At 44.3% G+C, this 23,614-nt stretch overlaps 1 protein-coding gene across 1 annotated transcript in view; it reads right to left on the reverse strand.

Moving 5' to 3' along the window:
- Positions 1-23,614, reverse strand: part of DLG5 (discs large MAGUK scaffold protein 5) — a 298,386-nt gene that overhangs the window by 59,135 nt on the left and 215,637 nt on the right. The window contains 3 exon segments of the mRNA XM_030203236.1: positions 8,714-8,847; positions 14,310-14,472; positions 18,417-18,585. Coding sequence (XP_030059096.1) covers positions 8,714-8,847; positions 14,310-14,472; positions 18,417-18,585 — 466 coding nt within the window.

The raw sequence follows: 23,614 nt of genomic DNA on the forward strand, positions 1-23,614 counted from the left end.
ACAATATCTACCTGCTCTCCTTTATCCACATGTTCGTTCACCCCTTCAAAGAAATATAATAGTTTGGTGAGGCAAGATTTCCCTTCACTAAATCCATGTTGGCTTTGTCTCATTTATCCATGCTTTTGAATATGCTCTGTAATTTTGTTCTTTATAATAGTATCTACCATTTTGCCTGGCACCGATGTCAGGCTCACTGGTCTGTAATTTCCTGGATCACCCAGGAACCCTTTTTAAAAACTGGCGTTACATTGGCCACCCTCCAATCTTCTGGTACCATGCTTGATTTTAAAGATAAATTACATACTACTAATAATAATTCTGCAAGTTCATTTTTCAATTCTATCACCTCTGTCAGGTGCAACCAACTAAGTAGGAAATGGCGACAGCGGGGTCCTCCCACGGAGTTTTAAAGTTCACTTTGCGAACTGTTATGCAAAAGCACCCACTCACAGCTATATATGACATCCAGAGGCAACTGTAAGCCATCAATGTGAGACAAGCTCCACTAGCTCATCTCCAGATCGCTTGAGTCAGCTCAAGTTCCTGAGCCACAGATAGTCTTACCCTGGTGAAAGATCCGCAATCATGTTTGGTAAAAATGAGCGCAAACCTAATGTTCCTTTCAAGCAAGCTGGAGCAGACCTTTGCAAAGGTACGGAACTTAGCCACCACAACGGCCGAGTAATCTTGAAAGCAAAGTACTCTCTCTCCATCGTAAGACAAGGATTTCCCCACACGAAGAGCTTGCAGAATGGCCTCCTTATGAGCAAAATTAAGTACCTTCAGTAACACGGGCCTTTGGATCATCTCCTCCACGGCTGCAATATTAGATCACAACTGGGCCTGCACAACTCCCACCTTTTGCACCCAATCTTCCAGGATGCTAGTATATTGCTGGAAGGTTGAAAACTCTCAGTGAATTCATCAAGCTTAACCTCCACTTGCTCTAATTTGACCTCAAGCGGCTGCAATTTTTTTTGCCAACACCAACCCCAATGCTGCGGTCACTTTTGAGGTTATCTCGGCTGTCTAGGCTGAGCTTACAGTTTGAGCAGTGGGGCTGCAGGGAGCTGCCACCTTGGTCTCCTGCAGCTTCCCATGCTCTTTATCTTTTCATTGCGGTTTAGACACCATCCAACAACAGAGAGTAAAAAGCAACTGTCCCAGGAGGTAGAAGCCTTCTATCACAAGTATCCAAATTCAAGACGATAAATCAGCAGATTTTACAGGGACTCTTGGGGGAAGAGCAGCAGAAGTGCTAATCAGCCTCTTTCCCGTAGCTTGGTTTCACGTGACCCCCCATTTTTAAAAAAATTATTTTATTAATGTAAAACAAGAACATACCCTCAGGATCTATTGCCCAATTCCTCTTCCCCATACGCCCAAGTACACCTCTTCCACAATTGAAACCCCTGCCAGCATTTTTCAAAAGTATGGACCTTATTATATTTAATAGCTGTAAGCTTATACATATCATACCACCCATCCAGTTTCAACACCAACTGCTGCCACTCTGGGGGGTCAGGTAGCCACCAATGAGAGGCCAGCACCACATGGCGGCCACTAAGCCCAACCAAATCAGCCAATCCTCCCCCTCATCCACCTCTGATATTGGCATATTAAGCAGTGCATTAAGCAGTGCAATCTTTTTCCAACAGAGTTGCAATATATTGAAAGATATGGGACCAGTACTGTTGAACAACCCCACATTCCCACCAGATGTGCTTATACATTCTTCTAGATTGACATCTCTTCCAACACTCACCCTCCCCAATCCCCAAACACTTCTGAAACAATACTGGTGTAGTTTACCATCTAAACATTACCTTATACCCATTTTCCAAAACAGAAGCGGCCAACCCCACCCCAACACTCGTATCCTCTGCCAAAGTCCCTCCCACTTGATCCCCGAAAACTCCCTCTCCGCATCAGCCTCCCATGATTGCATATACTTCATGCACACTCCTCTTCTAGAATTTAGACACTGATAAATTTGGGATATAGCCCCTCTCTGCAACCTAGGACCCGGCAGATTCTCGAAGGCCACTACTACTACTACTACTATTTAACATTTCTAAAGCACTACCAGGGTTGCGCAGCACTGTACAATTAACAAAGAAGGACAGTCCCTGCTCAAAGGAGCTTACAATCTAAAGGACAAAAAGTGCAGTCAATCAAGATTGAGGCAGTCTAGATTTCCTGGATAGAGGTACAATGGTTAGGTGCCAAAAGCGACATTGAAGAGGTGGGCTTTGAGCAAGGATTTGAAGATGGGTAGGGAGGGGGCTTGGCGTATGGGCTCAGGGAGTTTATTTCAAGCATAGGGTGAGGCGAGGCAGAAAGGGCGGAGTCTGGAGTTGGCGGTGGTGGAGAAGGGTACTGAGAGGAGGGATTTGTCTTGTGAGTGGAGGTTACGGGTAGGAGCATAAGGGGAGATGGGGGTAGAGAGGTAGTGAGGGCTGTTTTACCCTGCTTCAACTCTAAGAACAACTGAATGGAATGTATATAATGTTTGACCTGCAGATAAGGGAACAAGTCTCTCAGCTGAAAGTTACATTGCAATTCTCCAAAATGTTTAATCCCTCCCCTGCTATCATCCCAAAACTGTCTCTCACACACAAATCCCTTCCTCTCTCATGTCCAAAAGATATCCTGATCCCTCCCTGGATTAAAATCCGGACTGAAGCATAGGGGGTATACCAAGAATATTTTTCCCCTCCATCAGCCACTGCCTAGTTCACACCCAAATGTTTATAGTGAAAAGCCAATATGGACCCCCTCATCGCACACCCTTCTCAACACCCCATTCCCCCAGGAAGCCACAGTAAATGCAATAGTGGGGTATCCATCAAGTCTCCATGCTCAAGTTCCACCCATTGCTTACACACCTGTGCTTGCCACTGCAGTAAGGCGTGCAAGTACGCTGCCTGATAATATTTCTTAATGTTCGGTATTGCTAACCCCCTATTCAGCTTACTTATACAAAGGGTAGCCACAGCCACCCGAGGTCTTCTCCCTGCCCAAATAAACCTAGTTTCCCTTGCCACTTAGACAAAATCTGGTCCTCTATAAGAAAAGGTAGAGCTTGAAAAAGGTATAGAAACTAGGGTAGCACCATCATCTTCAATGCCTCAACGCTCCCTACCCAGGTTGAGCGAAGCCTCTCCCATCTTTCAAGATCAAGAATAATTCTACATAACAAGGGGCCGAAATTAATATCAAAAAGATTAGTTCCAGGACCTCCCAAATAAATGCCCAAATATCACAATGAAGCTTTGACCCAGCGAAAGGGACAGTGGCTTTAACACTATCCACTAAACCGAGAGACAGGGAAACATTCAATATTTCAGATTTATGCATGTTAACTTGAAAGCTCAACACTATATAACTTTCTAATTCCATCATCAGCACACCTAAAGATTCCTGAGGAATAGTAAAGAGTAAATAAAAGATCATCCACATACAAGCTTAATTTATGTTCAACACCATTTGCCACCATCACCCCTGCTATCTGGTCCTGCTCTCGTATGCACTGGGCTAGAGGGTCAATCACTAAAGCAAACAATATAGGGGAAAGTGGGTACCCCTGTCTAGTCCCCTTAAAAATTTTCAAAACTCTCCAAATAGCTACCATTAATCTGAAAAGAATCCAAAAGTGTAGTACAGAGAGTTCTAATCCACCCCACTAACTTGGGCCAAGCACTATTTTGTTAAGAACTTGAAATATAAAAGGCTATGAGACCCAATCAAAGGCTTTTTCAGCCTCAACTGAGAGAAACACTAAATCAGACTGATCCTGTTTTGCTCTAGCCGTTAGGTTAAATACATGCCATATGCTATCTCCAGCATGTCTGTCTTGTATAAAGCCTGACTGTTCCAGGTGAAACAGCTTTGGAACGCAACTCACCAAGGAATCAACCAGTACCCAAGCAAAGATTTTTATGTCCATACCAAATAAAGATATGGGCCTATAAGAACTATATTATAGTCGATGACTTAATGTATGTTACAATCCAAGTTATTACTCAGGAACCTTCATGCAATACCATAATGTAATCTGCTTTACCATGTATGTATACACATGGTATATATATACCATGATCCGTTCCATATATGTTATGTTCCATGTATGTTACCATGTATGTCTGAACCTTAACGCAATACCATTTGTAATTCTGTTACCCGGAAATGGCAACCGCCATTACGGCAGATGTAAGCCACATTGAGCCTGCAAATCGGTGGGAAAATGTGGGATACAAATGCTACAAATAAATATTTCTAAATGGCCTTTACATTCCTTATGAAGGGTGGTGACCCTGGCTAACCTCAGAAAAAAAGGAAGCCTCATTCCCTCCCCAGAGAATTAAACAGGCCCAATAATGGTTGGATTAAAAGATCCTGGAACATCTTATAAAATTTAACTGTAAAATCATCCAAGCCTGGTGTCTTTCTGCATTAGCAATCTTTTTGTTGCATTAACTATATGGCTTTTTCCTCCAAACAGTTAGGAACACCACCGCATGTTATGCAGAGCTATTCCTATTGTAGTTGATATATATATAATGAACAACACAGTATGCAGACTCAGTACAGGATATTAAATGAACAACATAATACAGTGCAGATCTGTACCTATTTTTAAATACCATTGTCCAAATATTTTCTGCATAATAGTAAATCTGCATAATGGCATTCTACTGATTCATCATAAATCTCACTCAGAGGTATTACAAAGAGCCGTTACAGGTTTCTTATGGCCACATCACCTTTCAGATTTTTCATCTGTCTACATTGTGAAGCACTTCGCTGACATATAGTTTCTGTGTAGAGAACTGTGTTTATTCTGTTTTCCCTAAAAGGTATGTAGGTGTTCTAGGAACTGACGTAATATTTGTGACCCGCTGCGCAAAAAGGTAACAACAGAGATAAAAGCTATAAACGTTTAGAGGGGTAAATTTGAGCAACTTTCATTTTTGAAAGGTTTGTGTACTGTAGGGTCAAAATTTTATCTGTAACTTCCTACAGATTACATTGATATAGATGTTTTAAGTTTGTGATTTTTCAAATGCACTTTTCTGAAAAAAGTACTTGTTTCTCATTTTTTTAAATATCTAATTAGTTCATACCTGTAGCTGAAATTTTGCTGGATTATGCAGTTGACATCCCTCTATCTTGTGGTATAAATAAGTCACATACCCTGATTTTGGTACCTTTTTTGCTCAACGGGTCACATTGTAATGTTCCCTTTTTGTATGCTCTGAGGCTGGTAACAGGGTACAGTTACTATTGAGGGGTTGCTAAAGTGAAGGCAGAGCCACGGATAGTTACACTAGTCCCTAAAGTTAGCTCTATGTAAATAACAGCATTTTTTTTCCCTAGGGGGAAAAAAAGCACTGTACACTTGCAAATGGTGATTTTTGTAAACTGTCGGATTCTGCAAAACAACAAGCATGAGAAGCCAATTAAGGAGCACAGCTGTTAAGACCAGAGAGATAAGAACAGATGACCCCTCAATCACTCCTCAAAACCCAAGGTCCAAATGAACAGTTAGCTCAACTATTTATGATTTGGAGGAGGTGTAAATATCAACAGGGAAATGTAACATAGAGGGGGATAATCAAACGGGGGCGCCCATCTCTAAGGACGGCCCTGTAAAGGGGCGGGGCAACCTGTATTATTGAAACAAGATGGACGTCCATCTTTCGTTTCGATAATACGGTCAGGGATGCCCAAATCATGAAATTTAGGTCGACCTTAGAGATGGTCGTCCCCGGTTTTCGGCGATAATGGAAAACGAAGATGCCCATCTCAGAAATGACCAAATCCAAGCCATTTGGTCGTGGGAGGAGCCAGCATTTGTAGTGCACTGGTCCCACTAACTGAATGGAAGAAGCCCTTCCCTTACCGATCCGGAAAGGAACGAGCATGCATGAAGGAAATTGCATGCAAATGAGCTGCTCGCTGTTAGCTCATTTGCACACGATTTCCTTCCTGGAGGGGAAGCGACGGCAGTTGAGGACGTCCTTCCCTGCGACGGCAGTTGAGGACGTCCTTCCCTGCGACGGCAGTTGAGGACGCCCAAAATGTGGATGTTTGTGAGAAGGACATCCATGCCTGCAATGCCTCTGACACCCCCTTTATTTATTTGAATTTTGGATCACAAGTAGCAGCAGTGGGATTTGAACCAGCCACCTCTAGATTGCAAGACCAGTGCTCTAACCACTAGGCCACTCTGCCACTCCTCCAGTCCCTTGAAATTTGGCCATCCCTGTGGGGGGCAGTTGAGGACGTCCAAAATGTTTGAAAGAAGGATGTCCACGCCATTGTTATGCCTCTGCTGACACACACATACCTCCCCCCATCCCAGGGACCTGCATACTGCCCCCCCCCCCCCCACACACACACAGGGATGGCCAAATTTCAAGGGAGTGGAGTGGAGGAGTGGCAGAGTGGCCTAGTGGTTAGAGCACTGGTCTTGCACCAGAGGTGGCCGTTTCAAAACCCACTGCTGCTACTTGTGATCCAAAATCCAAATAAATAAATAAAAAGAGTGTTGGAGGCATAGCAAAGGCATAGATGTTCTTCTCACAGAAACATCCATATTTTGGACGTCCTCAACTGCAGTTGCAGGGACGGAGGCATAGCGAACGACATACTCTAAAAAAAAAAAAAAAAATGTTTTAAAAAGACAAAATTTTTTGAAATTGTTTTTTCAGGGTGGGAGGTGGTTAGTGACCACTGGGGAAGTTAGGGGAGGTCATCCCCGATTCCCTCCGGTGGTCATCTGGTGAGTTCGGGCACCTTTTTGATGCTTGGTCGTGAAAACAAATGGACCAAGTAAAGTCGGCCAAATGCTCATCAGGGACGCCCTTCTTTTTTCCATTAACGGCCGAGGACGCCCATCTGTTAACCACGCCCCTGTCCCACCTTCTGTACACTGCCGACACACCCCCTTGAACTTGGTCGTCCCCGCAACAGAAAGCAGTCGAGGACGCCCAAAATTGGCTTTCGATCATGCTGATTTGGGTGACCTTAGGAGAAGGACGCCCATCTCCCGATTTGTGTCAGAAGATGGGCGCCCTTCTCCTTTGAAAATAAGCAGGATAGTAACATAGTAAATGATGGCAGATAAAGACCTGTACGGTCTATCCAGCCTGCGCAACAAGATAAACTCATTTTACATGGTATGTGTTACTTTATATGTATACCCGAGTTTGATTTGTCCTTGTCTTTCTCAGGGCACAGATCGTAGAAGTCTGCCCAGTACTGTTCTTGTACTAAGTTCTGAAGCTAACGTTGAAGCCCCTTAAAATTTACACTCCAGCCCACCCCTATCTATTCAGTCACGATCAGGGCGTAGACCGCAGAAGTCTGCCTAGCTCCCGTTTTGTTTCCCCAAATACCAGCATCACCACCCAATCTCTGCTAAGATTCTATGGAACAAATGTTTTTGAAAATTATGTGTATTCTCCTTATAAAATGGGAAGTATGCATATATTTCACAAATCTGTCCACACCATGACTAGAACCTACACCCCTGAAATCTCTGTGTGTTGAACATACATATGTAAAAGTAGCGGCTTTCCTAAAATTGCTTATTATGTCCATCTTATTTATAGGTGATAATGCTGCCTAACCCTTCTAAAATGACATTCTAAATGACAGTAGATATAAGTAATAACTCATAGTAACACAGCATATTTTTGTATTGTGGAATGAGAGTTTACTTTTTAAGCAACTGTAAAATGGCAAATACAGAATCCCAAAACCATGCATTGCAAGGTACTTAAAAGCAAATGGAAAACACCAAAAATGTGCACAACACATCCCCCAGAGTGCACATATGCTTAAAAAAAAAAATCTCTATCTTTACTAGCAATCTGCAGTTTACTGGCTTCATCATTTCTCCTCCATTCCAGATAAACTACACCTCTAGACTTTATAACAAGATAAAAGAGTAGTACGTTTAATAATTAAATTTTAAGACTAGCAGGATTCAGGATTCCAGATTTGAAATCCCATCTTCCACCCTCATTAACATCTTGGTCCCTATCCAACCCAGCTTTTGTTACAGGAATACTGACATATTTTCTTTTCCTTCAGGTTGTCATGCAGTGTTTAAGGAACAAAGATAGCAACAAAATCACCTGTTAAGACAATATGCACATTTCTGAGGGGCTCTAATCACATAGCTCTTTGGGATTCTTTCTGGACCAGAACTTTATTTAAAAGGAAGATCAATATATCATGCAATACTTCAAATACACATTCAAAGTGGTACACTCACCCATCAGATATTAAAATTGTTTTAAAAATATAAAACTAAAAGCCTCCATAGCTGCCTTGCAATTATCACTGACCCAAATTATTCCTTAGGAAATGTTATCCCACTACTTCATAATTAATGCGTGGTGTCATTCCTGAAGATCATAAGCAGTGTGGACCACTCTGCAGTGGATATGAAGTAATTTGTGACTTCTTTCAAAAGATGGCTGTTCATGGAGTTTTTAAAAGAACTGCATGGCAGCTATGTTAAGAATTATAAAAAATAGACACAGCCAAGATATTTTTAATTGTCAGTCAGATAAGGATAGCTACTACTTTGTTTTACTTCTGAAATATTCCACAAAGCGTTATTAAAACTAAAGTTACCATACCATAACAATAAACTGCCCTTGACTGTACTACAAGGCTCTGTGTCTTAGCTTACCTTGACCGTGAGTGGTTGCTCGGTTGACACATAGGGGGGTTATACTGAGCCAGAATAGTAATTGTGTCACACTGCTGTCCAATGAACAAACGGGCTTGCTGCTCTGTGGCATTTCTTAGATTTATTCCATTGAACTACACAAACAGATAAAAATATCTTTCACATTTCCAATTCAAGTACTATTCGTTTTTCCATTACTGCATTTTGACACATTGCTCAGATAAAGATGGCAAAATCCAAAATTTTAGTCAAATCAGATTTTAATTAGCTGCTGTATATTTGAATCTAATTAGGAATTACATTCCATTATCAACACTTTTACAACACATTTCTCAGCTACAGCCAACATATATATATTTTTTACATAAACTTCCAGCTCTTAAAACGGCTAAGTATCAACATTTATTTTACACTTCTAAAAACATTTATTTTACACTTCTAAAAAGGGAAGGGAAACCTCCTCCATTCAAAATGTAACAGATGAAGTAATGACACTAGTGAATTCTTCCATCTAATTAGTCATTGTTCATAAACTGACTATAAACAGGACCCAACTGGCCTAATGAATCCAATTCATACATAAAGTGAAAGCAAAGGGCATAATTTGTGCCAGAATGGAGAAAAAAAGCATTCCAGCAACTTCTGTAGGCTCTGGAAGCAACATCACCACTGATTCCCTCCACCACCCCCAACTCCAGTAGTCCAGCTTACCTTTTCAAAGTTGTCTTGTCTTCTAGAGGTTGTCAGCAGTGAGCAGAGATTCACGAAGTGCTGCTTGTACCAACCTCAGAGCCTTCTGTTTGATGCAACTTCCTGTTTCTCTACAGGCTGGGAACATCAGACAGAAGGTTCTGAGGTTGACAGGAGCAGTGCAATGTGAATTGCTGCACAATGCTGGCAATCTCTAACAGACAAGACAGCTTTGAAAAGGTATGGGAGGTTGAGAGACAAGGGAAGATGCCATCACATATTGAAGAAGGGACAAGATGAAGAGATGCTGAGCTGTTGGAGGGGGAGAAGGAGCAATACTGGATCACTGATGGAGGGAGAGGAGAAGGAGAAATGCTGGACATGGAGGAGAGGGCATAATGGGGACAAAAGGAGAGAAGAGACAGCGGGATATAAAGTGGAAAAGAGTGTGTAGATGTTGTTTATTGGGGGAAAGGAGAAGAATGGGAGACAGGGGAGAGATGCTGACTCGGGGAGAGGAAGAGATGCCAACTATGAGGGAAAGGAGAAGAGAGGGATAGAGAGGGAGATGCTGATTATTTTTTTTTTTTTGGGGGGGGGGGGGAAGGAGAGGAGAGAAAGGGAGAAGCTGCATTGTTGGGGATAGGGAATGAAAAGGGGAAAGGGAGATGACAGGCTACAAATATTGGGGAAAGAGAAAGGGAGGATGTTTGACTACAAGAGTGAGGGTAGAGACAGAAAAGAAGGGCTATAAGAACAAAAGAATAGCCAATACTGGGTTAAACCAATGGTCCAGCTAGACCAGTATCCTGATTCCAACAGTTGCCAATCCAGGACACAAGTATCTGGCAGAAATCAAAATAGTAGCAACATTCCATGGTACCAACCCCAGAGCAAGCAGTGGCTTCCCCATGTCTGTCTCAATAGCATACAATGGACCTATCCTCCAGGAACCTGTCCAAACCTTTTTTTTAATCCAGATACACTAACTGCTGTTAGCACATTCTCTGGCAATGAGTTCTACATCTCAACTATTCGTTTTAAAAGAGTTTCCATGTAACTTCATTGAGTGTCCCCTAGTCTTTGTACTTTTTGAAAGGGCAGGTGTGGAGAGAAGGAGAGAGAGGGGGGGGAAGATGTTGGGCTACAAAGGTGGAGGGAGGGGAAATGCTGAACAAGGTAGAACCATGTGGGAGAGGCCATGAGGGACTGTCAAGGAGATTAGTGAGAGGAGGATGGCAAGTACAGAGGGTAAAAATGTGGTAATGGGTTTTGGAGTCAAGCTTGCAGCTTGCTTTTTAAAGTCAGTAATTCTGCATTGGTATCAGCATGGAAACAAAGCTCAGTTCCTACTAAGGACAGATTACTGCAAAGAATGGACTGTGTCTATCAGATTTCACAGCTATGCGTCACGGGGGATTTCTGCAATTTCGTAAAGTATGAGACATTTATAAAGCCTGGAGGAATCGGACATCAGGGATTGTTGGCTAACAAGTTTTTATATTTGATGTATAGCATAGGCGCCTGGTATAAGAGGCTTGGACAGGCTAAGCCTCCCCTGCTGTGCTCAGAGAGGTTTAAATTGTTGATTTACCTCCATCCTCACAGCAGGAGCTGCAGTGAAAGCCCTCTAGCCTTGTGTAACCAATTGTAGAAATTGGTTTATGGTTTGTTTACCTTACTGCTGGGAGAGCGGTGGGGGGGGGGGGGGGGGGGGGTCCTGGGTTGCCAGGGAGATATTTAAAGAGGATGACTTCCTGACCTGCACTGAGGACAGATAGCAGCAGAATTGGATACTGGACCAGCATGATCAGAAAAAGTCACCAGACAACAAAGATAGAAAATATCATTTTATTTTCATTATAGTGTTTGGAATATGTCCACTTTGAGAATCAGGTGCTCAACATTAAAAGCTTATATTTATTTACTTATTTATGGCATTTTATCCCACATTAAACATGAATTAGGGTGCTTTGTGGCTCTACATGAGAATTGTGATGATATGATCCCTTGTTTCATATTGTTGACGGTCTGCATTTTCCATATGGGTGGTATATTGGTGTTCTGCCCAGTGTAATATTTATGGTACAGTAAGGTTCTGAGTGTGCTTTTGCACAAAGTTGTGCATAGTGTTTTGCAGTTGAGCAATTGTGCTTAGAATATGCTTTGAGCAACCACTTTATTCTTTGACATATGATACATATCTAATATCTAAATTTAATAAAAGGTATTGTGACTTTTATTTTTATTTATGTTTTCTGTGTGTTATCAGACAATTATGGATTTAAGCTCCACCCCTGACCCCACCACTAACCCCACCCCCTTTAGCCTCCCCAAACAGTTGGGCCACCAACCGCCTATGATGTATAGTGAGATCAGCCCTCAGAGATATCTGGGTGAGGGATAACATACTTCATGGTGGGGGGGGGGACTCTTTTAGTGAAATGTAAGTTGATATTAAGTGGTTACTCTAATTTGTATTTAGAAAATTCTAAGAAATTTTTTAAAACATTTTTTAAAATGTGGTAATGAGGAGTGGGTGACAAAGGAATAAGAGAATGGTAAAGGAGAGAGTGCATATGAGAGAAGGAGATGAAAATTTGATAGTATGTGAAAAGTAAAATGAAGAACTGGAGGGTGAGAAAAGAGTGAAAATTGAGTGAACAAAGGCAGAAAAGAAAGGGAAGAAAGAACTAAAAGTGAAAGAAAATATGTCAGAGACAGATGTGAATTAATAGAAGACAGGAGGAGTGAAGAAAAAGGACAAATAGACAGCAGCCACTGGAGAAAGTTGGCAGAAGATAGACAGGGAAATGAGCTAGATAAACTCACTGGGACCAACATGATTGAAAAATAAAATGACCAAAGGTAGACAATAAAAGTGTTTTTATTCTGAATTTATGAATATGTTAGTTTTGGGAAATGTGCACCATCAATGTCGTTGTACTGTGTTCAGTACAAGAGGAAATTAATTTGTTTTTATTTCTCCAGTGTTGAGATACATGCTGAATTTTGACTTCTTGGAGTTACCAGTACAATTTTCATATTTCTAAATTGTGATTTGTATTTGGTGAGGGTCTATATGTGTTTTGCCTGTGACCAAGGTGTGGTATTCTGTCTGCATGCAGATTGTGTAGAGATCTATAGAAGTCCCACTTGTCCTGTTTGACTAGCAGTAGATGTATTGGTGTTCTATAGCCCAGTATAAGCTGTATTGTTGCCTATTCATAGGTAGGGTTCATACTGTTTGAATATTAGGAATTAGTGCTGCTGTTGTCGAAGTTTGCTACATGTATGTTGAGTTGGGATTTTTTTCCCCAGGTTTTCTATTTCACAGTGTGCCTGGTAGTGAAGAGATTTATGTTGCTATTACTCAGATATTTTGTATGGTGACTTCCAAGGAGAAATAGTCTACCTGTTAGAGGGTGGTTGGATTTTTGTGGATACTACTACTACTACTTATCACTTCTATAGCGCTACAAGGCATACGCAGCGCTGTACATCATACATAAAAAGACAGTCCCTGCTCAAAGAGCTCACAATCTAAGTAGGACAGACAAACAGACAGACAAAGCATGTTTACATTTAACTCATAAGAATTGCTACTATGTTAGACCAAAGATCTTTGGAACATTTAAGCATTCCTCCACCCCCACTCTGCTACTCCTTCATGTCACCTGGCTACCAAATATTTCTGGGGAGAATACTGTGGCATAAAATGTGTAAATGTTGAGAAAAGATACTGATTAATCCAAGATTTTGCTGATAATGTTGCAAATTTGTACTACGGTGGGTGATGTTCTTTAACATTTTAAAAATTAAATTAGAACTGCATGTTAACTGTGATTAATGTGTTAATTATTAATCATGATTAATGATTAACCTTCTGTCTCCCTTCTGCATCTCCCCCTGCTCAGCATGGTCCAGCAGCTCTCCCTCCCCTCTTGGAGGCTGTCTCTCTCTCCTTCCTTCCCTCTAGTTTACCTTTTCACTCAGTTTTCTTTCAGTAAGTCTTCGGCCCTGCAGCAGCTGTACTGAAAAGCTGCCTGCACCAGGCCTTTCCCTCTGACCCATCCCGTTTCGGACGGGTCAGAGGGAGAGGCTTGGTGCAGGGTGAAGGCAGCTTTTCAGTACAGCTGTCGCTGCTGAAGGGTCAAAAACTTACTGAAAGAAAACCGAGTGAAAATGTAAACCGGGTGGGAGGGGAGAGGAGGGAGAGATGCTGGACTGTGCGGCCAGGGGAGGGGAGATATGTCAGACAGTGTGGCTAGGGGAGGGAGATATGGCAGGCAGTGCTTCAGCAAAGCTACGATATCTAATGAGGGGGTGGGAGGAAGAGGAACTGCGTATCTTCCCACCCCACCCCCGTCCATCCTTGTCTCTCCCCAAAGGACTGCTCGCTATGCCCTACCTTTAATCACAAGATTAAAATTTTTAATCAAAATGCAGACCTAAATTTTAAAAATACATTTTCCCAGCATATGTACATACCAGCTTCTTTTTTATCCTCAAATTAAGTATTGTGTGTGTAGGAGTAAGTTCAGTCCCTGCCCTGGCCCTACCCTGTTCCTCTTCCTTTTTGTCTATAAATTAAACCCTATGAAAGCAGATTCAATGATATCAGTGAAAGCAGATTCAATATCAGCTTTCCCAAAATTTCTAGCCATTTGGAATCTCTGTTTTATAGAAAAAAAATAGGATAATTGTTATTTTGTCTTTGCATATCTGTGAAGAATTAAAAAAAAAAAAGGAGCACAGTCACATGGTGCTGTTTACCTTACCATGAGTCTGAATAAGAATTTTCCCATTTACTTTCTCATTAATATGATAATCATCTGAGACAGCATCAATCATTTTCTGTTTGGGCAGATATTAAGAAATTAAAAGAAATTGATAATCGATTCACCTCTAGTAACTGATCACCATACTCAAGACCAGCTTGATGAGCAATGCTTCCTCCAGTTACTTTGGACACAAATATGCCACCGCTTTCTCCGCTAACAATGGAAATGCCCAGAGGTTCAGCACCCTTCTGCACTTTCACTTGACGAGGCTCTTCTATGTATGGCCTGTAAAATAATATATCATTGGGGGGGAAATAAAAAAGGCAAATCAAATATTCTTTTATATCACGATCAAAGGGGTTAAACACTGGCTGCATGCATCTGTTTAAGCAAAATATTAAACATCTGTTATATCGATCTGTAACAAAAAAATGTGCTTGCACCATTACTGAAAGTGAAAATGTTGAAAGATACATTACTTAAAAACCATGCAGACAGAATGTAAATGAATTGTACTGCTAATATATAAAACTAGACAACTCAAATGAGTCAGCAAAATAAAAAGGGTTATGATCAATATGTATTGTAAATCACAATTAGAATGGAGCAGTCCATAGGAGAGAAGCCTGCAACTTCATATGGTGCCTTGCACATAATGAACTATTGAAAATGAAAATGCAATTCACAAATTAGAATCTGAATATCAAGTACTCTAGTATTGTAATGCCTGAACTGCTAATAACTGGGAAAATAAAAGGTTTAAAAGATGCAATCAGCCAAAGCAATATATATGGCATTGGTGTCTATATTTATGTGCAGATGGACATAAATTAAGGAGCTACAAAGCCAAGCCATTAAGATATGTTTGCATGGTAGTACGGGAGAGCCCCGTTATAATGCGCCCCACTATAATTCGAACCCGTATATAACAGGATCATGTACTGGTTCCCTTTTCCCTCTCCTGCTAACTTCTAAGCTACACGGGTGGAGTCCACCCCTTTTCCCTGCTTGAAACCCATTCCAGCCAATGGCTTGCTACGCTGGAGTGGAGCCCACCCTCTTCCCTGCTTGAAAACCAATGTTTAGCTACGCCAGGGTTGCCTCTCTGTGTTCATTATCTATGTGGATTTTCATGCTCCCGGTGGACTCTTGATAACACGGCTTTTTTTCAGCTCCAGTTGACATTCTGGAATCTAGCAAGGGTGGACTTTTTATCCATGTGGTTTTCCTACTCACGGTGGACTCTCTATAAATTCAGCTTTTTTCAGCTCCAGGTATCATTCTGGAACAAACCCAGCTGGACAAAGAGCTAGGCATCAATGAATCTACTCTAAGAGGGTGGAGAAAAGAAGAAAGAAAAGCTGAGAGGTTTGCCCTGCATTATGGAAAAGAAAGCAGGATTACATAGGAAAAAAATTAAAGTGCCTAGTGATGAAAACTTGGCTTCTGCGCTATATCAGTGGTTCATCCAAGCTCAGTCACAGGGTGTCCCTATTTCAGGCCCTATAATGAAAGCACAAGTCGGAAAATTTGATCGACAGCTACGTAAATGGGCAAGAGTCAACATTCAAAGCCAGTAACAGATGGCTTGACAGATTTAAGGAAAGGCATGCCATCAGTCAAATCCTTGTCTTAGGGGAGATCCGATCAGCTGACAAGGATGCAGCACATTCTTACCCAAGAGAATTAAAAAAAAACTGCTGGACTAAGTGTACAATTGTGATGAAACAGAACTGTGTTTCAAAATGTTACCAGATTGTACACTAGCAGCAAAAGATGATGTACACAAACGGGAAGGCTTTAAACAAAGAAAGTGTGATAGAGCGACCATTCGTTTTTGTGTGAATAAACCAGGCCATCAAAGTGAAACCACTCATGATTGGGAAGTCAAAATCACCCAGGTGTTTTCATCATGTAAATATGAAATCTTTGCTCTTTGAATACACAAACAGCAGGAATGCTTGGATGAACTTTTCAAACTTTACAGACTCATTTCACAAGTCTTTTGTTCCGGCGGTCAGAGAGCATCTACGTACACAAATAAGAGAAGGCCTTTCTTCTACTGGATAACTGCCCAGAACACCCTCCAGCAAAAGAGCTTGTCAGTTGTGATGGTAAAATCTAAGTGTCTTGTTTACCAAAGAATAAAACTTCAGAGATCCAACCCCTGGACCAGGACATTATTTCAGTGTTTAAAACAAACTACCGAAATGAATTAAGAGGATTGGTGGCGGATAACACAGCCACAATTGATGCAGTGCTGGCATCACTGAACCAGGAGGAGATTTGACACCTTGGTGGAAAGGCCTGGGATGCTATCTCAGCAATTTGCATTGAGCGATGCTGGTTAAAGGGGTTAGGATCCGTATTCCCTCGTTGACAACTGAAAAGAAATATGATGATGACCATGAGGAAATCTTTTTGGCTTTTCTCCAGAGGATGTGTTTGCTGAAGAGGCATTAAAAAAATTCCAACATGTACATAATGATATCCTGAACTGGGTTTCAATTGATAATGAGTGTCCCACTTACGAGCATGTGACTTAGATTGTAAGCTCTCTTGAGCAGGGACTGTCCCTCCCCGTGTTTAAACTTGTACAGCGCTATAGAAATGCTAAGTAGTAGTAGTAGTAGTTATGAAGAAACTGTGGCAAATGTGCAGCGAAAAGTCATGCCATCAAAAGGCAATGCTGATGATGAGGAAGAAGATGACAATGTTCCTCCTGCTCCTCCACCTAAAGTTTCAAAGGCTATACAACATCTTGAGGCAAGTTTGCAATGGCTAGAAACTCAGGATGTGGACAGCATCAATTTTTTACAGCTACAAAACATTCTTGATTTTGCAAGAAGCAAATAGTTTGTTTTAAGAAAAAAGACCACACTGGATAAGTTCCTGTACTAGTACTGTATAATAATGCTTTAATAATGTTCTATATATACAGTAGTTCAACAGTGTGTATGCCTAGGTTTGTGGCAAATAAATGTTTTGCAACAGATCAATTTTTGCTTCATTTGTTTTCATTTTCAAATGACTCCGATATAACGCAACCCCGCATTTAACCCAATTAAATTTTATGGATCCCAAACATTGCGTTATAACGGGGTTCCACCGTATTATATAATAATCATGCAAACTCTCCTTGTTGAGGAAAATATCAAAGCATGTTTAGTACGACAGCACAAGGAGCGCAATATTGCTGGAAAAGGATAATCTTACATCAGGCCAACCTCAAACTCCTTAGTGAAGAGAACCTATGCCTAGGAGCCACAGGGATTCTCAGAAAAGATTTATTGCGGAACAGATACAGTATCTGAAAGATGCAGAAGACATGACGTAAAGACTTGGAGAGAAAAGGTATTCCACATATAGGTAAGGTAGAGGTGTGTGTGTGTATATATATATATATATATATATATACACACACACACACATATGTATACAATACACACAAATGCACAACTGGAAACAGTCTCCTCTAGACATCACCACAAGCCATAAGCTTTCATCTGCAATCACCTGGAGTTTCTCCCTGGTTTTAATACACTCTACTCAGCCCAACAATAAAAAAGGCAGTCCATGGCCAGGGCCCACAGGCAGCACTCCCTAAGTCTTGCTAGCAGAGGCCACCATTGAACTATGACTATGATTCCCTCATCTCAGGGGCAATGAACAGTGTCTTTGTAGAATCTCGTGTAAGCCTGGGGAAGTGTACCACACACCTAGGAACTGAACCCAGGTCTCCTGCACAGTGTCTCTGGGCCCGCCCTCCTAGAAAGGAAGTCTTAATAGGAACCTTCAGACTGGAGCTCATGCATGGCATGGTGACTAATTGGATGATGGGAACTTCCAGATCTAAGCAACATCAACCTGGATATTTTAAAATAATTTGAAGGATTTGATTTGTAACAATTGAACAATATCTTATTTGATAACTGTACTGAGCAATACAAATATATATAGGGGCTACAGCAATTTTTATGGCACAGCAAGCTAGTGGCATTAACACAGCTCTGGGTCTCATCAAAACACAGAATGCCTGAACAAATGTGTGTCCTTATGTTAGTGAAACTGTATTGTGCAGGATATGCAACTGAACATTTTAATTTTATAAAATGCTATAACTCACAGCTGTAAACACATCTAAAGATTTGCAACAGCTCAGACGAAGAAGAAACAGATTCACTACATAGACAATAAGGACAAGTTGTAAAAATATATCAATAGCTCACCTGTCTTTCCTATGCTCTCCAGTTGGAACAGGGCTAACAGAAATTCTAGGCATTGTAGAGATGGAATTCTGTGATTGGCTGCTGGCAAATGATGAGGTTTCCAAGTTAAGTGGTGACTGTGGTGGCGTTGTTAAGCTAGAACTGCTACATTCAGAGTGAGATAAAGAACCTACACAGTAAATAAAAAATAAACTATGATTTTACTGCATAGAGATTATCATGACACAAAGCGAATGCTACATACCTGTAGAAGGTATTCTCCGAGGACAGCAGGCTGATTGTTCTCACTGATGAGGGTGACGTCCACAGCAGCCCCTCCAATCGGAATCTTCACTAGCAAAGTCCTTTGCTAGTCCTCGCGCGCCCGCGCGCACCGCGCATGCGCGGCCGTCTTCCCGCCCGAAACCGGCTCGAGCCGGCCAGTCTCGTATGTAGCAAAAGAGAAACAAGGGAAGACTCAACTCCAAAGGGGAGGCGGGCGGGTTTGTGAGAACAATCAGCCTGCTGTCCTCGGAGAATACCTTCTACAGGTATGTAGCATTCGCTTTCTCCGAGGACAAGCAGGCTGCTTGTTCTCACTGATGGGGTATCCCTAGCCCCCAGGCTCACTCAAAACAACAACCATGGTCAATTGGGCCTCGCAACGGCGAGGACATAACTGAGATTGACCTAAAAAATTTACCAACTAACTGAGAGTGCAGCCTGGAACAGAACAAACAGGGCCCTCGGGGGGTGGAGTTGGATCCTAAAGCCCAAACAGGTTCTGAAGAACTGACTGCCCGAACCGACTGTCGCGTCGGGTATCCTGCTGCAGGCAGTAATGAGATGTGAATGTGTGGACAGATGACCACGTCGCAGCTTTGCAAATTTCTTCAATGGAGGCTGACTTCAAGTGGGCTACCGACGCAGCCATGGCTCTAACATTATGAGCCGTGACATGACCCTCAAGAGCCAGCCCCGCCTGGGCGTAAGTGAAGGAAATGCAATCTGCTAGCCAATTGGATATGGTGCGTTTCCCTACAGCCACTCCCCTCCTATTGGGATCAAAAGAAACAAACAATTGGGCGGACTGTCTGTGGGGCTGTGTCCGCTCCAGATAGAAGGCCAATGCTCTCTTGCAGTCCAATGTGTGCAGCTGACGTTCAGCAGGGCAGGAATGAGGACGGGGAAAGAATGTTGGCAAGACAATTGACTGGTTCAGATGGAACTCCGACACGACCTTTGGCAAGAACTTAGGGTGAGTGCGGAGGACTACTCTGTTATGATGAAATTTGGTGTAAGGGGCCTGGGCTACCAGGGCCTGAAGCTCACTGACTCTACGAGCTTAAGTAACTGCCACCAAGAAAATGACCTTCCGGGTCAAGTACTTCAGATGGCAGGAATTCAGTGGCTCAAAAGGAGGTTTCATCAGCTGGGTGAGAACGACATTGAGATCCCATGACACTGTAGGAGGCTTGACAGGGGGCTTTGACAAAAGCAAACCTCTCATGAAGCGAACAACTAAAGGCTGTCCTGAGATCGGCTTACCTTCCACATGGTAATGGTATGCACTGATTGCACTAAGGTGAACTCTTACAGAGTTGGTCTTGAGACCAGACTCAGACAAGTGCAGAAGGTATTCAAGCAGGGTCTGTGTAGGACAAGAGCGAGGAGCTAGGGCCTTGCTGTCACACCAGACGGCAAACCTCCTCCATAGAAAGAAGTAACTCCTCTTAGTGGAATCTTTCCTGGAAGCAAGCAAGATACGGGAGACACCCTCTGACAGGCCCAAAGAGGCAAAGTCTACGCTCTCAATATCCAGGCCGTGAGAGCCAGGGACCGGAGGCTGGGATGCAGAAGAGCCCCTTCGTCCTGCGTGATGAGGGTCGGAAAACACTCCAATCTCCACGGTTCTTCGGAGGATAACTCCAGAAGAAGAGGGAACCAGATCTGACGCGGCCAAAAAGGAGCAATCAGAATCATGGTGCCTCGGTCTTGCTTGAGTTTCAACAAAGTCTTCCCCACCAGAGGAATGGGAGGATAAGCATACAGCAGGCCCTCCCCCCAATCCAGGAGGAAGGCATCCGATGCCAGTCTGCCGGGGGCCTGAAGCCTGGAACAGAACTGAGGGACTTTGTGGTTCGCTCGAGATGCGAAGAGATCCACCAAGGGGGTGCCCCACGCTTGGAAGATCTGGCGCACCACTCGGGAGTTGAGCGACCACTCGTGAGGTTGCATAATCCTGCTCAGTCTGTCGGCCAGACTGTTGTTTACGCCTGCCAGATATGTGGCTTGGAGCCCCATGCCGTGACGGCGAGCCCAGAGCCACATGCTGACGGCTTCCTGACACAGGGGGCGAGATCCGGTGCCCCCCTGCTTGTTGACATAGTACATGGCAACCTGGTTGTCTGTCTGAATTTGGATAATTTGGTGGGACAGCCGATCTCTGAAAGCCTTCAGAGCGTTCCAGATCGCTCGCAACTCCAGGAGATTGATCTGTAGACCGCGTTCCTGGAGGGACCAGCTTCCTTGGGTGTGAAGCCCATCGACATGAGCTCCCCATCCCAGGAGAGACGCATCCGTGGTCAGCACTTTTTGTGGCTGAGGAATTTGGAAAGGACGTCCCAGAGTCAAATTGGACCAAATCGTCCACCAATACAGGGATTCGAGAAAACTCGTGGACAGGTGGATCACGTCTTCTAGATCCCCAGCAGCCTGAAACCACTGAGAAGCTAGGGTCCATTGAGCAGATCTCATGTGAAGGCGGGCCATGGGAGTCACATGAACTGTGGAGGCCATGTGGCCCAGCAATCTCAACATCTGCCGAGCTGTGATCTGCTGGGACGTTCGCACCCGCGAGACGAGGGACAACAAGTTGTTGGCTCTCGTCTCTGGGAGATAGGCGCGAGCCGTCCGAGAATCCAGCAGAGCTCCTATGAATTCGAGTCTCTGTGCTGGGAGAAGATGGGACTTTGGGTAATTTATCACAAACCCCAGTAGCTCCAGGAGGCGAATAGTCATCTGCATGGACTGCAGGGCTCCTGCCTCGGACGTGTTCTTCACCAGCCAATCGTCGAGATATGGGAACACGTGCACCCCCAGCCTGCGAAGTGCCGCTGCTACTACAGCCAGGCACTTTGTGAACACCCTGGGCGCAGAGGCGAGCCCAAAGGGTAGCACACAGTACTGGAAGTGACGTGTGCCCAGCTGAAATCGCAGATACTGTCTGTGAGCTGGCAGTATCGGGATGTGTGTGTAGGCATCCTTCAAGTCCAGAGAGCATAGCCAATCGTTTTCCTGAATCATGGGAAGTAGGGTGCCCAGGGAAAGCATCCTGAACTTTTCTTTGACCAGATATTTGTTCAGGGCCCTTAGGTCTAGGATGGGACACATCCCCCCTGTTTTCTTTTCCACAAGGAAGTACCTGGAATAGAATCCCAGCCCTTCTTGCCCGGATGGCACGGGCTCGACCGCATTGGCGCTGAGAAGGGCGGAGAGTTCCTCTGCAAGTACCTGCTTGTGCTGGAAGCTGTAAGACTGAGCTCCCGGTGGACAATTTGGAGGTTTTGAGGCCAAATTGAGGGTGTATCCTTGCCGGACTATTTGGAGAACCCACTGATCGGAGGTTATGAGAGGCCACCTTTGGTGAAAAGCTTTCAACCTCCCTCCGACTGGCAGGTCGCCCGGCACTGACACTTGGATGTCGGCTATGCTCTGCTGGAGCCAGTCAAAAGCTCGCCCCTTGCTTTTGCTGGGGAGCCGCGGGGCCTTGCTGAGGCGCACGCTGCTGACGAGAGCGAGCGCGCTGGGGCTTAGCCTGGGCCGCAGGCTGTCGAGAAGGAGGATTGTACCTACGCTTGCCAGGAGAGTAGGGAACAGTCCTCCTTCCCCCAAAAAATCTTCTACCTGTAGAGGTAGATGCTGAAGGCTGCCGGCGGGAGAACTTGTCGAATGCGGTATCCCGCTGGTGGAGATGCTCTACCACCTGCTCGACCTTCTCTCCAAAAATATTGTCCGCACGGCAAGGCGAGTCCGCAATCCGCTGCTGGAGTCTATTCTCCAGGTCGGAGGCACGCAGCCATGAGAACCTGCGCATCACCACACCTTGAGCAGCGGCCCTGGACGCAACATCAAAGGTGTCATACACCCCTCTGGCCAGGAATTTTCTGCACGCCTTCAGCTGCCTGACCACCTCCTGAAAAGGCTTGGCTTGCTCAGGGGGGAGAGCATCAACCAAGCCCGCCAACTGCCGCACATTATTCCGCATGTGTATGCTCGTGTAGAGCTGGTAAGACTGGATTTTGGCCACGAGCATAGAGGAATGGTAGGCCTTCCTCCCAAAGGAGTCTAAGGTTCTAGAGTCTTTGCCCGGGGGCGCCGAAGCATGCTCCCTAGAACTCTTAGCCTTCTTTAGGGCCAGATCCACAACTCCAGAGTCGTGAGGCAACTGAGTGCGCATCAGCTCTGGGTCCCCATGGATCCGGTACTGGGACTCAATCTTCTTGGGGATGTGGGGATTACTTAGTGGCTTGGTCCAGTTCGCAAGCAATGTCTTTTTCAGGACATGGTGCAAGGGAACAGTGGACGCTTCGTTAGGTGGAGAAGGATAGTCCAGGAGCTCAAACATTTCAGCCCTGGGCTCGTCCTCCACAACCACCGGGAAGGGGATGGCCGTAGACATCTCCCGGACAAAGGAAGCAAAAGACAGACTCTCGGGAGGAGAAAGCGGTCTCTCAGGAGAGGGAGTGGGATCGGAAGGAAGACCCTCAGACTCCTCGTCAGAGAAATATCTGGGGTCTTCTTCCTCTTCCCACGAGGCCTCACCCTCGGTGTCAGACACAAGTTCACGGACCTGTGTCTGCAACCTTGCCCGGCTCGACTCCGTGGAGCCACGTCCACGATGGGGGCGTCGAGAGGTAGACTCCCTCGCCCGCATCGGCGAAGCTCCCTCCGCCGACGTAGTCGGGGAGCCCTCCTGGGAGGTGGCCGCAGTCGGCACCGCACGCGGTACCGACGTCGGGGACCTCACCCCGGGCGATGGGCCAGCCGGCGCCACACTCGTCGGTACCGGAGGGGTAGGGCGCAACAGCTCTCCCAGAATCTCTGGGAGAACGGCCCGGAGGCTCTCGTTCAGAGCGGCTGCAGAGAAAGGCATGGAGGCCGATGCAGGCGTCGACGTCAGAACCTGTTCCGGGCGTGGAGGCTGTTCCGGGCTGTCC

This window comes from Microcaecilia unicolor, chromosome 5 (assembly GCF_901765095.1).
Source record: "Microcaecilia unicolor chromosome 5, aMicUni1.1, whole genome shotgun sequence".
NCBI lineage: Eukaryota > Metazoa > Chordata > Amphibia > Gymnophiona > Siphonopidae > Microcaecilia > Microcaecilia unicolor.